This window comes from Ptiloglossa arizonensis, chromosome 9 (genome assembly GCF_051014685.1).
Source record: "Ptiloglossa arizonensis isolate GNS036 chromosome 9, iyPtiAriz1_principal, whole genome shotgun sequence".
In the NCBI taxonomy this organism is placed as follows: domain Eukaryota; kingdom Metazoa; phylum Arthropoda; class Insecta; order Hymenoptera; family Colletidae; genus Ptiloglossa; species Ptiloglossa arizonensis.
In genome coordinates, this window is record NC_135056.1 from 8,023,959 (window position 1) to 8,041,728 (window position 17,770).

At 36.6% G+C, this 17,770-nt stretch overlaps 1 protein-coding gene across 3 annotated transcripts in view; it reads right to left on the reverse strand.

Annotated features, from left to right (window-relative positions):
• The window catches only part of LOC143150869 (uncharacterized), a 19,552-nt gene extending 3,289 nt beyond the window's left edge, over positions 1-16,263 (reverse strand). For 2 of the 3 annotated variants that reach the window (XM_076319409.1, XM_076319407.1), the window contains exons 1-2: positions 15,093-16,263; positions 8,314-11,574 (exon numbers count right to left, since the gene is read on the reverse strand). In XM_076319409.1, the coding sequence (XP_076175524.1) occupies positions 8,314-10,130 (1,817 nt within the window). In that variant the 5' untranslated portion in view covers positions 10,131-11,574; positions 15,093-16,263. The remainder of the gene's footprint in view (positions 1-8,313; positions 11,575-15,092) is intronic. The other variant, XM_076319408.1, reaches the window with a different exon arrangement.
• Between the last annotated feature and the right edge of the window lie 1,507 nt (positions 16,264-17,770).

Consider the following 17,770-nt stretch of genomic DNA (forward strand, 5'->3'; position numbering starts at 1 on the left):
CAACGGCCTACATGTCGTGTTGCAATGTCGCACGATGAATTAATAGAACTCGCGTCGTTATTACGGCGTCGTGTCGTGTAGGTCGTGATTACCCGGCCAAGTGGCCATATTTATCGGCGGTTTACACAATAAAAGTCGAAAGGATTCCGTCGGGAGATTCCTAAACTTATACAGGGTGATTCCAAAAGGGCTCGATGAATTTTGTCGTTCGATAAGAATTGGAGCTATTAGTCGTTTGATTTTTTTCAAGACGACACTATCGTTCGATGAACGTGTGCGAAATTTCGTGCAGAATGTCGACTCGTTTGTATATTTACAGTCGTTCGAACTTGAAGTGTATTGTATTTTTTTACAATGGAGAAAACGACGAAACTTACTCCGTTGGGAGATTCCTAAACTTATACATGGTGATTCCAAAAGGGTTGTTGCAAAATGTACGAATGTAGTGGGTCTTAGATAAATAAACAGGTGCTACTGTATAGACACGATAGGTTGCTCGATAAATTTTGTCGTTCGATAAGAAATGAAGCTATTAGTCGTTTAATTTTTTTTCAAAAAGATACTATCGTTCGATGAACGTGTGCAGATCTGTCGACTCGTTTGTATATTTACAGTCGTTCGAAGTTGAATTGTCATGGTATTGTATTTGTTTATAATGAAGAAAACAATGAAACTTACTTCGTTGAGAGATTCCTAAACTTATACAGGGTGATTCCAAAAGGGTTGTTGCAAAACGTACGAATGTACTGTGTCTTGGATAAATAAACAGGTGCTACTGTATAGACACGATAAGTTGCTCGATAAAAAATGGAGCAATTAGGTTCGTCGTTTGATTTTTTTCAAGACGATACTATTTTTCGACGAACGTGTACAGATCTGTCGACTCGTTCATATATGTACAGTTCGAAATTGAAGTGTCAATGTATTGTATTTGTTTACAATAGAGAAAACGACGAAACTTATTGGACAATCTAGTATTTGTACGAGAATCGTCAAACACGATGATAAATTCGAGTAAAAGAGTTTATATTTTGAATTCGTAGGAACATCCATGGGAAGATGGAACGAAACTTGCATCGACTGTAAATTTTCAAATTATTGTATCGAGTATTGAGCGTAACAATTTCGAAATTGAGGAGCTACTAGAATTTATGCCAAGAGATCTCGTTAACAAGCTCGTTCAACATTCTCTCATTGTTAGAGATTCTTCAGAAATTGTATAGATGAACGATGTGTGCAATACAATTAGAAATCAACAGGAAGCGTTGATTACTATAAAGTAACGTAATAATTTAAAGCTGTTGTTTACACAATGGCGCGTTCGAGGGCCCATGTATATATTCGTTAGAATCTTGTTTCTCTTAGATGAAAAACGCTCTTGTAAATTTTGCGACACCTCTTTGGGTAGATTCGTGAATCTGCACGGACTTCTTTTCAGATCGGTAGATAATGCACAGATAAGATACATGCGATACACGCCATATGTTGCAAGCTTTTTCCTCGTTTCCTTTGATACATCGAGCCTCGGTAACGCTTCGTTGCGTAAAAATGCAAATGCGATGATAAACCATCGATGACCATCGTTTACTTTCAGCGGTGTATCGATGTGCGTAAATCGAGAAACGTGCAATAACGTCGGGGTGTTTGCAATGCAGATTCTTTCACGCTTCGACCTGCATTAATTAACGGTAACGTTAAACAAAAGCAACGCCGCAGTGTATTCGAACTGAAACCAGCTTTAGAAGGTTCTTCCGATCCGTGAGTTAGAAACTTGTTCGAGGGTGTTACCTTAAGAGAAATAGAGAATGTCTGTGCTTGAAAATGTTTGATGCAAAGTGTTTTCATGCGATCTATTTCGTTTCGTTCGAAATCACGTTATTTTCAACGACTCCGATCGATTGATCTTTTCTACTAAATCTTCCGATATGATTACATTCCATGTAACTCGTACAAGATATAAAATCTTTTATATCTTCCGATATTATGTATATTTAGATTCTATATCGTCCGATATTATGTATATTTACATTTTATATCTTCTGATATTACGTATATTTAGATTTTAAAGCTTCTGATATTATATATATTTATATTTTATATCATCTGATATTATATTTAGATTTTGTACCTTTTGGTAATATATTTAGATTTTCTATCTTCTGATATTATGTACACTTAGATTATAAAGCTTCTGGTATTATATATATTTATATTTTATACCTTCGAATATTATATTTAGATTTTAAAGCTTCTGATATTATACATATTTATATTTTATATCTTCTGATATTATATTTAGATTTTGTACCTTTTGGTAATATATTTAGATTTTATATCTTCTGATATTATGTATACTTAGATTTTATACCTTCTGATACTATATATATTTAAATTTTATATTTTCTGATATTATATTTAGATTTTCTACCTTTTGGTAATATATTTAGATTTTCTATCTTCTGATATTATGTATACTTAGATTTTATACCTTCTGATACTATATATATTTAAATTTCATACCAAAAGATACAAAGTTTTTCGCCCAAACCGAAAATAAATTCACGACAGTCCAATCGAGAATAAACCGAGATTCGTAGCAAGAACGAAACATGTATATCAACGATACTAATCTAAACCGAAATTTAAATATTTCGTAACATAGAAATCACGATCGACGCGACATTGATATTTTACTCGTTTCAAAATAGCATCGAACAAAACACAAGTCGAGTATAAGTGAATAACTTTCGTACTGTACGGTGTAAGAAAACTTTCAAAAGCGAATCTTTCGCGCGAGTGACAATGATAACAATCAGAGAATAACCAAGTACCAAGAACGACACAGTGTATTAACCAATGAACGTGATTTATCACGTTTATCCGTTTCCTCTGTTTCCAAGAACTCGTTGCGTATATCCAGAAAGCAAAGTTGGAATCTTGCGTGAAATTGTGCGTCGAAATGGAATTTTTAATCACGCTAACGCGATCCTCGTTTCGGTGGCAAAATGAGAGAACGTGGAAGAGGAGCGACCGATACCATCGTTCGTTTCTAAGGGCGGTAAAAATGAATCGATCACCCTAACGAATCCAAGGAACTTCAGGAACGTGGATTAATGCTCTCTCAGGTTCGCCCATTACCCGTTTTGTCGGCTAAACGCGTGCAAGTAATCGCACGGGTGCGCAACGATTCAAACGTCAAGGAATTTGTAATCTTCAGATATCCGATAAGGCACAGTCTCGCGTGCACCCTGCAATTACGATACACCAGATGCTTTTAAATGCCCGGAGATAAGTTACGCGATTGCGGCCAACTTCCTACACGGCTAAATAAATAATTTCTGTAATGGTAACGAGAATGGTCCTACGCATCACTGGGGACGCTTATTCTGCTCGGCCGAACGCAATTAAACAAATGGCGAATAAACTGCACGCGTAAAATTCAAGGGTTGTTACAACAGCTCGAACGTAACGAAACGTGCTCACCTCGAACGAATATACGTGCCTGATTTCTCGATACTTTTCATTTCTCGAGAAATCGGGTCCAAACTTTTTAGAACTCTCGAGAAAATTGATTCATAAATTTATTTACTCGGTGAACTACTTTGCGAAATAAAATATCGGTTTTTAGATTCAAGATAGGGGTTTTTTGTTTTTTTTTAGATACAATGTATTCAATATGGTGTCGGGCAATCTACTTCTTTCTTTTGCAACGAAATTTGTAGCTTTGGACAAATTTCTTTCATTTTATGTCGACGTTGGGTTAATCGTACGTAGAACATTCGGAAGTTTTTGTAAATTTGTCCTCTCTCTATCGGATTCGAAAATATACAATTCCTTTTTTGAATCCGGAACTCGTCTTTTTTAGAATGAACGCTGATTCATCGTAGGCTATCTGTAATTGCTAATTCTAATTGTTTGTTTAATAGTACCTGTTCAGTTCGAGGATCTAGAAATCTTTATTTACAGGGAAATCACCATTACTGTTATATTTTTAGAAAATTAATACGATTTGTGACAACGGACTTTGTTTCTCGAGAAATGAGAAACAAGAAATTGTAACATTTCACGAAACATTCTTGAGAACGAATTCTTTATTTACAGGAGAATCACCATTACTGTTATATTTTTAGAAAATTAATACGATTTGTGATAACGGATTTTGTTTCTCGAGAAATGAGAAACAAGAAATTGTAACATTTCACAAAACATTCTTGAGAACGAATTCTTTATTTACAGGAGAATCACCATTACTGTTATATTTTTAGAAAATTAATACGATTTGTGATAACGGACTTTGTTTCTCGAGAAATGAGAAACAAGAAATTGCAACATTTCACAAAACATTCTTGAGAACGAATTCTTTATTTACAGGAGAATCACCATTACTGTTATATTTTTAGAAAATTAATACGATTTGTGATAACGGACTTTGTTTCTCGAGAAATGAGAAACAAGAAATTGTAACATTTCACGAGACATTCTTGCGAACGAATTCTCAAGAAGAAACACTAAGCGAAATTGTTAGTTTCGGGGAAATTCTATTTTCAAATATTGTAACTCGATCAATTTTTGTGCAATTTTTTCGCACTGTGTATCGCGTAATTTTCTTTTCTTTTATAATAAATGTTGAAAGTAACACCTTTTCATGAAGTGTACCTTTCATGAAGTAGATAGTTTATGACGAATCATTTTGAGCTTCTCTATTAGTTATCGACACGGAAGAAATATATACGCAATCTTATTATACCAGAATGTTAAACCTAACGATACATCAGTTATCGAATTATTATTTTTATCAAGTATATTTTCATCGAACGACATCAAATGACAATTATGTAACAATCGAGTGCAAATAATCTTCTTATCAATGGCATGTTTGTTTATGTCATTCCTTGATTTCATATAGCCTACGATATATATGTACACACAAAGACAATAGTATTCTGGAATTTTGTACCATACGTATATAACAATTTACGTCCGTGGTCGATAATCATTCCGTTGCAGGAGTGTCATTACACAGTAATTTCATAGTGTAAAAACTTTCTAGAGCAAACGGTGCAGATCACTCCAGCAAATATTATTAATATGTTAATTACATCGTTCGAAGTGCAACGGTGCAATTATTGCTTTATCCGATAAGTTTAACACGCTTTTATAATGAAATTGCGTACATATTTTCCAACACGATAGAAAGTTCAAAATGTTTTCAAATAACGACAGTGAGGGATTCTTTTCTATAGGAACAAAAAATGTTTACTCATTTAATTTCATAATTTTATCAAACATAGAAAACTATTAAATTTTTATTCCAAGTATTTTTTACTATAGATTTTTAATTTTCATTCGAAATAACTAAATTGTAACCGATAAAAAAGAATTGATTAATATTTTTCTCAATGCTTCCTGCAAACCTACAAATGCTACATTACACTACAGATTTTAGTTGAAACATTTTATTTATTATATACGAATGTTTGAAAACTAGGGGAAAAATGAATAAGTAGCTAATTTTGATGTTACTAAAATATTCGGAGAATAAATCAAACGTTTTTGCAATATTGTTGATCAGAAACCGTACACAAAACATAATACGTTTTTCTCGATCGTTGACTTACAAATATTTTTGCGAGTATATAATAGTGTATTTATTAAGATCTTTTTGTTTTTGTTAAAATTCTGTTTTCACTTCGTGTATCTTTACAATACGTTGGTATTGATATTGGAGGACTTGGATCTGTAACTTCTTTGGAATACTTAAAATGTTATAAAAGCATGGCTGACGGTTTCGACCATGAAACAATTTTATTCGTATCATGTGAATGCACGCGACAATTGTCTGCTATTCAGAGACACGCGTTGAATTGCAACGTGTCGTGCATTTAACGCGTAACTACATTGTTAATTAATACGCACTGAGAATACAAAATAATATGAAACAAGAGTGAAACAATTATCCAAGCTGGTAAGTCGAGGAGGTAAGTCAAATGAATTGCAACGATTTTTCAAACTGTACTCTCCGATCGATTGCAATTTTTATTTATAACTTTTAATCTTCCACTTTCAATGCACTACTGCAACCAAGCTGAAATACCAATAAACAACACGTTCAAATTCCTCGCGTCGATTTTACAATGTACAACCTCGATATAATTTTTCTTAAAAATCCTTCTTCGTAATAATTAAAATCTCTCACTAGATAATACTTGAAATCTTTGTAATTTACAAAATATTCGTTAAAAAGAATCGAGAAATAAGTCAGTTTCTTACAAATCGCAACATTGGCACAGTAACGATTCAGATTATACATTGAATCATTAAAAAATTTTTTTTTAAGGAATATCCGTACCTATGTACTGTAATTAAAAGATTCATAAGGGTTTGAGATGATTTACGGTTGAGAGTTTCGTGGTAATTTAACATTGACATAAGTGTCTGTTTCGTTTGCTTCGACATAGTCCTATCACTTATGTAACAAGTATTTCATCCATCCAATTGAAGATTAAAAATAGAAATAACGAATTACAGCGGTGAATTACTTACATAAGTCTTTCGTGTCATTAATACTCGACACTTGTTTCGCAAATGCGTGATGTTAGAAAAAGTAAAGAAGGAAAAAGTACTTCTACTCCAAAAGTAGATGGAATATTTTCAATGGAAAAAAATTACAATTATTTTATATCGTACAAAAACGTGATTCGAAAGGTGCCGTAGAATCTTAAGCGTTAGTTAACCTCACTTACAATATATTATATCTTGTAATCGTATCTTATTATCTTTCATTGACGTCCTCGTGTGACAATGAACATTATTTCTTCTTGTATCGTTCAATTTGTCACGACAGTTGGTTTCATACAGAACAAATGTTAGAAGATTATCATTAAGAGAAGAAGATGGTCGATAACGTATTCCTAACTGCAAATTTATCGCAATTTTTGAAAATTGATTTAAATCATTGTGTTTCATTCGAAGAATTATTCAAATATGTTCTCTCTCGTAGGATTTACGAGACAAATTTTGGTTACTAATAAGACAAATATGTATACTAAGTTGGTCAGTATTATTTATTATACATTAACAACCATTTCTCCAATTTATTCTTTCGTGCAGTTACTATAATTCGGTAAGTAAACCCAGTGCGTTTTTAATATAGTTGAATATCGAAAATTTGTGTTAACGATTTTTACGCGGAATTGAATTTCATGTTCTAAGGAAAATTTAAATTTGTACATCGTTCTATATCCGTGAGAGTATTATCGATAGATTGACAAAGTTTCCCCGATGAAAATAAACCGAAACACGATTTTGTCCAAATTTTATTCAATCGTGCGTAATCGCTTTCTTCGAGAGAACTTCGTCGATCTTTCGAAGATACTCTCGCGAACATACAGAGAGATGAACAAGTAACCGAGTAAACGACATTCGTTTGTGTGGAAAAATGCGTTAAAATTGTATCTTTACCGAGAACTTGGAATTAACGCAACTAGAGATAGAGATAAAGCTCGAGAAAAGTACCAAGAACGACCGATAAATCGTGAGCCCTTCCCGTAATCCGGTCGGGTAACAGTGCTTGTAAAATGTGAAATATGATAAAACGAGGGAGAACTTGAAATACGGTAAAGTGAAATGCAAGATAAAAATAGTGTAAAAATATCTAGTGTGTAAAAAATATTTATATCGCTACTGTTGCAAGTAAAAATATTTCCAATATAAAAAATATTGCGAGGAAGAATATTTACAATATGGAACGTATTGAGAGTAAAAATGTTTTCAATATAAAAAATATTGTGAATAAGAATACTTACAATATGAAGAATATTGGAAGTAAAAATATTTCCAATATTAAAAATATTGTAAGTAAAAATATTTCCAATATAAAACATATTGAAAGTAAAAATATTTCCAATATAAAAAATATTGCAAGTAAAAATATTAACCATATGGAAAATATTGCGAGTAAAAATACTTGCAATATGAAGAATATTACAATATGGAAAATATTGTAAATAAAAATATATTCAAAGTAAAGAGTGTTGTAAGTAAAAATATTTACAATATGGAAAGTATTGCAAGTAAAAATACAGTAGGAAGAATATCGCAAGTAAAAACATTTCCAAGAAAGAAAATATTGTAAATAGAAATATTCACAATGCAAAAGGTATTGTAAGTAAAAATATTTCCAATATGGAAATATTACAAGTAAAAACACAGTAGGAAGAATATCGCAAGTAAAAACATTTCCAAGAAAGAAAATATTGTAAATAGAAATATATACAATGTAAAAGGAAAATTATTGTAAGTAAAAATATTTACCCGTAATTATGCGCGACCAGGACGCACTTCTGTCCAGGTTTGAACGCGTAATGGCACAGCACGGAGTCCAGATCCTTCAGCAGCTTGTTGAAGTGATAATCCCTGGATCGACTGGGTGCAGAGCTCATGCCGTGACCGAGCATGTCGGGTGCGATGCATGGATAACCAAGTGCGGAGAAATACTCCAGCTGATGCTCGAAGATTTCCGCGGAAGATCCGAAACCGTGTAAGAAGACGATCATCGGTTTCCTGTTCCTACGCAACGTTACCAAGTCACAGGGAGTCTGCTCGTTCGGCGTTTCATCGATGTCCGGCCAGATCTTCCTGTAATCGTCCAGCTCGATGAACGTGGCCTCCTTCTCGTTCCAGTTGCTCTTTTCCAAAGATTCGTCGGACGCGGCCGGATTCGCGCAGAACTTTTCCCGCAGCCGCGACATCACTTTACCCTTTTTGGGCCTGGTGGACTCGTCGCCGTTGTCCTTGAATTCCAGCCGCAGATTCTCGAAACTGGGCTCGTTAACAATTTCCTCCAGCTCCTTGAGATCCACCGCGGCCACTCTGCCCTCGAGATTATCCGTCGAGATATCGATTCCTACGGCGGTTTGAACGCTCGGATCCCGCGGCTCGCCGCTTTCCGCATCATTCTTCCCGATGACCTCCGATCTCCCCTGGGCACCATCGTTGCTCAGCTGCTCGCCACTTCTCGGAACCACCGTCTCGTCCGTTCTCTTTGTCGGCTGGCCACCTGTGCTGCTCAGATCCTCCCAACTGTTCCTCAGGGGCGTTCTACCGAGTTTCTCGTCGATGATCCTCAGCAGCGACTGCTCCAGGCTTGGCTCCTGATCCGGCTGGAACTCGATCGTCTCGACGCTGTTTATACCCGAATCGGTGCAATCCAACTGCTCGAGGGTGACTTCCGTGCCAACCGATCGTCTCAGGTAGAAGTCCAAGGAATCCGGATCGTTCGTCGACCCGATGAAACCACGGTTCACGTATCCCTCGTTGCTGAGAATTTCGTTGTCACGCTCCGATTCCTTCTCGTTCTTCTCGATACCATCCGGCCGGAACGAGAAGCTGATGTTGAACGATTCCTCGTTCCCGGATGAACCTTCTTCCTCGGTTTCCAGTTTAACCGTGTTCGAGACAACGTTATCGAGGCTCGATCTTAACCGCGATGTCGGCGAGTCCCTAGATCTTTTGGATATCGTTCCATCCTTGACGAGACCGTCCTCGGTGCCAGCGATGTACTTCACCGTGTCGTCGAGTATCTCCTCCAGCAACACGTTTATATATTTCTCCAGGTCCTTCACGATTTTGTTTTTGATCGTTTGCTCGTCCGTTTGTTGTTCGGTCGTTTCGACGTTCGTTGCTTGACTCTCGGACGCTTGGAGTTTCTGCAAATTCACCGACACCCTCTGCTCGAGTTCCTCGATCGCGGACTCGGTCCTCTCGGCCTCGCAGAGGCTGGTTCGTATTCTGTTCAATTCCGCGGATATGATTTGCTCCTCGGCGGTGCTCAGTCGACGCGACTGCCGGAACGAGCATCTACAATTACCGGACGGATGGGGCCTCCTGGACCAACGGGTGAAGAAATTGTCGATGATCGATTCCGGTCTCTCGTTGGTGTTCTCGTAATACCAGCCGCGCTTCAGGCTCGGTTTCAGGATCCTTAGGGTACGACGCGGTCCGACGATGAAAAAATCGCACTCTGGAAGCTCCACTTTCCCCGGACCCACTCGGTTTCTGTTTCTCCAGTACTCGAAAAACTTCGTGTACCAAGGTGCCCCTGGTACCGCTTCTTCTCCCTCCGTAGCCATATTTTAAATAACAACTCGCAACCTTTAGCGCTCATAAAGCTCGATCGATCTGAAGGTATTCCGTTGGTTCAAAATTTCGCGTACCCGTTATCCGACACTCCTTCTCACCGTGAAACACATACAGGTGACGAAGATGTTCATCGATGACGAGAATATTCTACGCTTCGTTCCTCTGCAAGCCTTTGTTTCTAAATAGTTCTAGAGCTCGACTCGATTCGTTCCTCTTCGCGAATAACGACGACGTCTCATTCGTCGAGTATAGTAACAACGACACTGTATTCGCGTTTCTCTTCGTCCAAATCCGAATGTTCCTTGCTCGCCATGTTGCTCGTACAGTGAACGATTCGCAACATCAGTATCCTTTAGAACTCAGTCTTGTTACTCGATTTATGACAATTTTCCAAGAAACTATCATTCGGTTCTTTTCAACCTATAGATAATCTTCAAGATGAATGCTTGTTCTTTGAGCTCGATGTTTAGGTTCTTCTCTTATTCGATATCATCTAGAACTTACGATTTAGGACAATTTTCCAAGAAACTATCAATCGGTTCTTTTCAACCTATAGACAATCTTCAAGATGAATACTTATTCTTTGAGCTCGATGTTTAGGTTCTTCTATTATTCGATATCATCTAGAACTTATGATTCATGACAATTTTCCAAGAAACTATCACTCGGTTCTTTTCAATCTATAGACAATCTTCAAGATGAATACTTATTCTTTGAGCTCGATGTTTAAGTTCTTCTCTTATTCAGTATCCTTTAGAACTCGGCCTTGTTACTCGATTTATGACAATTTTCCAAGAAACTATCACTCGGTTCTTTTCAACCTATAGACAATCTTCAAGATGAATACTTATTCTTTGAACTCGATGTTTAAGTTCTTCTCTTATTCAGTATCCTTTAGAACTAGGTCTTGTTACTCGATTTATGACAATTTTCCAAGAAACTATCACTCGGTTCTGTTCAACCTATAGACAATCTTCAAGATGAATGCTTGTTCTTTGAGCTCGATGTTTAGATTATTCTCTTATTCGATATCATCTGGAACCTATGATTTATGACAATTTTCCAAGAAACTATCACTCGGTTCTGTTCAACCTATAGATAATCTTCAAGACGAATGCTTGTTCTTTGATCTGGATGATCGGGTTGTCCTCTCATTCGGTCGTTAACGATGTTGCCCGTGACTTCGTTGTTGCTTCCAGAGACTTTGCTCAATTTTGTTCTTCCAGGTTCGTCGTTCCAACGGATCGCAGCCACAGGCTTGCAACACTTTTCCTACGATTCCTGCAATCGTTGCTCGGTCAAACGCGATTTCCCCACGAAAAACGAAAGTAACATTTCGCGTTGGCTCCTTCTGTTAAGTTGTTCACGGCTCGGCGAATCACCGACGATCGTTCCACCGTCAGCGCGTCTAATTGCTAGATTCGACGTTTCGACCTGCGAATAACAAGTTTAGTTAGAAGCTTGTAGCACCGTCTTGCGCGTGAATAACATTCCGCGCGATAATATCTAGAACGCGCGGTGTGTTCCACTTGATAATCGAGAATGCAATTAACGTATTAATACGATGGATAATTCGTGGAGAAATTCTATTTTTCAATCGATGGCAACGATATCGGGCCTGCACGAGCGAATACAGCCTGTTCGAACGGTAGCGAATCATTTTTTCACGAATCACCATTCGAACTCGATTCGTCGAGTCAATTTTCCATACGATGACTATGCGTTTTCTTTAATTTCGAAACAATCGCCGTACGAAATCATCTCTGACGTTTCTATTCTAATCGTTCGTAACTTGGTTTTCTTTGCCCACGCGTAGCCCGGAGAGCAAGTGCTGTTGAACTCTAAACTAAAGATGTTACTTCGCATTGTTGTGTCGCAACCGTCTCGATACGTTTTAAATTCACGTTTATCTATCATTCTGTTTAGAACCGTTGGCTTAAATAATTCGAAATAATTTATTCGATCTTGATACAACGTAAGGTTACTTTTCCTGAATCGTGCTCACGGAAAATGTTGCTTTCCCTTATCTGTTTCAATAATTACCGTCCAGGTCTCGTATTACTAAATGTGTGTAAGAATTCACCTACTGTTCCGTTTAAAATTGTGCAACTTTCTATATGCAAACTTTGTTTGCTACGTACTATAGCGAAGTATTTCAGTCGATGATATTCAGAAACAAAAACTCGTACAGTTATTTTTCATAGATACTTAGAAAATTACTTACGATCTAGTCAGTGGAGCAATCCGTGTATTGGCTATGTATTACCATATTTATTTGAATTAACGATCTCTAAGGTGTTACTAGGCGAACGAAATAAAGCTGGTGAACACAAAAAATAACTGTACAACCGACGATGAAGAGAATCTTGAAACGAATAATGTTTTATCTGGATAAATATACATTTGAATAACGTGGATGGGTGTAGCATTATTATACACGGACAAAAATTTAGTTAAAGCATTGTTTACCCGGTTAAAATTAATCTAGACAAACTTTTATTTACGGTTGACAAATAATGATTATTCGAATGAGAGAATTTTATCTGGATAATTTTCCAGTTAAATATTTATTCTAAGGTGTTATTTAATACTGTTTGTCGTAATTTGTTTCGTCGTTGACAAATCCATTGCAATTTTTGCTATTTCAATTTGCAAACGATAAGTCAATTGTTACATCGCGCCTTAATGCTGTTTCGCGTATTAGATGCACAAATGACGACCAGGAAGCAAAAATAGAACAAGAGAAAAGATCTTGCTTGATAATTTTCATTATTACGTCAACGAAGTCGAATACCAAGATGTGCAGTCTAAGCTGACGCATATACGTGCGATTGATAATGGCAAAATAATTGCGTTTATCTATTCACTAGTTCTTATTTGTTGCACGTGACACTCAACGATGCACACTGTCGTACAAATGAGAAGCACTGTACATTTTCCACGTTTAACAAATATTCATCAAACAATTGCATCTTATTAATACTGATTACATATTTATCTAATATAAAAGTACATTGTAAGACAATCATAGATATCGAAAAAGTGTGAAATATTCATTTGATGAATTATAATAAGTGATAATTATGCTACTCATCGAGGTCAATACATTATTATTGTTAGACATTGGCGTTCCTGTGAAAACTTCACTTTACGAGCAATTTTTAATACAAACGGAAAACGATCGTGTTTGTAACTAACTGTGCAATAAAATAATATTCGTTATCACGTTTCAATGGCCCGAAAGTTTCACGATTCGGTGTTGTCTTTTTAGTTTAATATTACGAGGGCATCACTTGTTAGAATCTCGATTTTCTAACAATTTCTCCAAAAAAATACTCATTGTTGCAAAATACGAGAGTTGCAAGACACTTTTTAAAAGAAATTTATGAATTCAACCGATATTGTAACATTGAACCAATGTTGTTAACGTTAATGACATTATTCATATATCTGTTTTGTATATCTGAAAGTCTCGCAGAATTGTCATTAGGAACTGGTAGAAAAACGTGGTTATTTATAAGTAACCTAATTTTGTGTTATAAAAGCAGAAAAATATATTAGCGGGTATATTTTCTAAATTATGTGACTTAAACAAACGTTATTTAAATTACAAAATGAATACGAATGTTACAAATAATACATCGTTTATATTATTTCACGATTGTTATTAGTGAAAAATTTAAGAAAAGTAACTGTTCTGCGTAAGATACATTATTTATGAGAGCATGACGAAAGGCGTTGTTTCGAATAAAAAAAAAACGATAGAAAATTATTTGGTTGGAAATACAGTAACGAAATAATTCAGAAAAAAAATAATTTGCTCGTCCAAACAACCGAGCATATAAATTCCTGAAATAAATATTTGATTACGTAAGATAATTTATTACACCAATAATCGTTCGCGAAATATTAAAATAATATCCTGGTTGGTTTAAAATAGTTTTGCGAAATTATAACTGCATTCAGATTGATAGTAAGCCTGTATTAATTTTTTAAAGGGAAATGCAACAATTTGTAACCATAAAGTCAGAAACGAAAAATTTATTGTCGTTCACATATACATATAGCCGACAGTGTATGCAATGCATAATATTAAATAATAATGAGTATAGTCTAGAAAACCACCATCCGAGGAAAAGGAAATAACTGTATTTATATTAATAAAACAATTCAATGTTCTGTTTCGCTTAAGACACTCTATCTATTATACTGGATAACAATACAACAGTACTAGTATTTTACATTCTCGTAAATCCCTGAACCTAATCGATTAATTTTTATCCAGCTGCCAATGAAACGCGATACAAATTAATTAAATGAATTATAGAAAAAAAATAATTCGAGTGCAACATTACAGTTTTCGTCTTTGAAATTTACCACACATCGTTTGTGAGATTAAACGAAGTAAGAAAAGTACACGATGATAAAGGGACTAAACGAAATACGAATAACAAAAGTATTTTTACGAGTAAAGGAAAAGAAAACGAGATACAAGAAAGAAAGATACGGAAAAATCAGGACGCGTAAAGCAGTTAAGAAAGAATAAAAAATATCGTGTGGTATAATCCTTTTATAGTAACCTAAAATAATAACGAATTCGTTATCGTCGATTGTTGTTATTTCTTAAATATGTATCATAAATTTTCCACTGTCCATGCTCCTTTCGCTCTCTCATTGTCGTCAAACTAGTTATCAGGATTTACTTTTCATATTTCCCGCGCAACGTGATCTCGTTTAAAAACGAATATGAGCCGTTTTCCAAGATATTCCGATCAGGTTTTGCGTATTTACGGCACCGAGGTGTGGTGTGTCACAATTAAATGTCAGTTATACACCTTTTTTCAAACATATGTAAATTCGCTGATGGAAAGTTCGATACGTGTACTTCCTAGCTACATACATACGCACTCGCGTACGCAGAGTGAGAGTATACTTCATTACTTTATGCCTACCATCCTCGATATAATTACGTCCACGATCCGTGTCCATTATGCAGGTTATTCGAATAAATCAGCTCTCGGCATGCCAGCCGGTTAGTCATGGAACTACGAACGTCAGCCTCGAAACGATTTTTCCTCAAGAACCGAGAACATAACGCGCATTAAAATGAGAAACCTTGCTGTGTTTAAGAGGAAACGTGTCAGAACAAACGTCTCTACGTAGCAACGAATAGTGTTGCTTGAACATGGACACGTTTCAATTCTCCCTTAATTACTTTTCTTTAATACTAATCACGAATAACCGTGTAACACAGTCTGCGCCTATTCTGTACCACGCCAGCGGAACGCAGTTCCTTATTCCACGGTAGCTTAACAATAACATTCTTGTCGCGCAAAAACTTCGAAAAGAAAACTAGTCCGATATTCAACGTGCAGTTGTTGAATCTCTGCGATCCTCTGAAATATCGGTACTATGTTCGTGCAGCACACGCCCCGCGGCAAGCATCCCAGTATTATACTTGCCCTTTGAACCCTGGCTGTCGACCGCCTTTTTTCCGCGCCGCGCACACAGTAGGCACACGTCGCTGAAGCGTGGTTCAAAGTTGACTGCGAGCTTCTCTCATCCCTCGTACACTCGGCGACCACTTGTTGCTTCGGCCAGTGATTCTCACCTCGTAACGGAGACACTCAGAAAATCGTCTTTAGCTCGGAACACGCGCGATCACTCGCGCACAATGCTTCCTGCGTTAACGCGTACATTAAACCGTCAATTGGCACTTCCTCTCGGCGCAGACTGTTCTCGCGGACGAAAATCGGACGTCGGGAACGCGATCCGCGAGGGGCCACTTTCACGAGATACGAAAGCTGCCCGACGGGGGTACACGTTCGAAATTCATGTTCACTGGCCCGTTTTTTTTTGCCGATTATTCGCAGGATACGAACGCGACGGACACTCTTTCGACACGGTTGGTCGCGTGTCAACGTCCACAACGGTTCTCGGCGACGGTAGAAACATCCACGAGGAGACCGCGTTACCGAGGGCGCAGAAGAGCCGGTCGTCGAAGTACACCGTGTGGCAGAGCCTCGTCGACTGTATGCACGTCGAGGTAGCGCGCATTTTCGTGGGCGTGGAGCGGCGAATTAAAACGGGAAAATTAAGGACGATTGACACTGAACCGCCGCACGTCGGGTCACGGCGGCCATTGCGCGTCCCGAGGCACACGCACGCCGCGCACACGAGTCAGCGCCACCCCACTTCGCGCGCTTTCCTACACGGTGTCCTGACATTCCTGCGCGCTCCTTCCTCACCCACGAGTGCCTCGTTTTTCGCAATCTTTTATTACTTTCGGTTAGACACTTTTTTTATATTTTTAACCGTTCTTCTTCAATGAATCGTTATCGACAATTTGCGCAACACCTTAACGATGAAACGAAACCGTAGCGAAGCTATCGACTTGCTGTTTAGAACGAGATTGTAGGTTAGGAGAAACGGCGGGAGAAAGAATAAACTGCACGCAGGAAAAAGTTGTCAGGTATGCACGAATATGGTATTCTAAGTGGCTAGGGTAAAACATTACCGCCGAGAGAAATAGTTGTGTCGATTTGAAAATATTGTAATATTCAACGAGTTTCGCGAAAGTTTATACAATATCTACCGAGGATTTGAATAATCGTTTCGTGTTTCGAGAAACATTTTAATAGAACTGGATGAATATTTATGCGTATAAATATTCACAACTGTAATTTTGTTCAGATTATAAATGTAAATTCAGCAACAAGTTGATCGCGCGATTAATCACTGATGACCAACTTGTAGCACGGGTTTTCGTATAAAAATGTGTCTGAAAATAACACTGCAAAGTGCACGATTCAGATCTTTATACGTACGAATTTCTCACGAATGTACGTGTATATGGATCGATGCCGGAGTAATATTACATTTTCAAAAAGATTCGTTTATTTATAGTGTACTCGACTAATCCAACAGTACTCGATTTTGACAATTTCGAACCAGACGATAATTTACGTATATCTATGTAACATTTGCGATGCTTTTACCCTATTACTAAAAGCGCTAACAAGAAAATAATTATCAAGAGTACTTCGATTACCAAAAAAGACCGTTAAGTCGATGAAAATTGTATACAATAGTTCTCTTCAATGGCAAATCTTATTTTCCTATCTATCTGTTGTTTTTCTTTTACAGATTTTACATTATTGTATAATCAATTAAACAAAAATATGTGTACACATGAACAATTCCATCTTGGACACGTTTCGAGGTTTTCAATTTTCACATACCTCGGTAAAATAAACGTGTCTTCTCAAAGTTCGATTATCGTTAATTAACTTGGACACTGTTATTGATATATATATATAATAAATTTTTTTCGAAAAATTTAAGCCGATCGAAATTTGAGTAAACATTTGACGAATATTGTTCCTTTCGAATTCGATATTTAGACACGATTTGTTTTTTGAAATTTGAGTAAACATTTGACGAATATTGTTCTTTTCGAATTCGATATTTAGACACGATATTTTTTTTTGAAATTTGAGTAAACATTTGACGAATATTGTTCCTTTCAAATTCGAATATATATAAGTTCCTTTCGAATATATATATTCAAGAAAAATTACATTAAACAAAAAATCGTGTCTAAATATCGAATTCGAAAGGGACAATATTC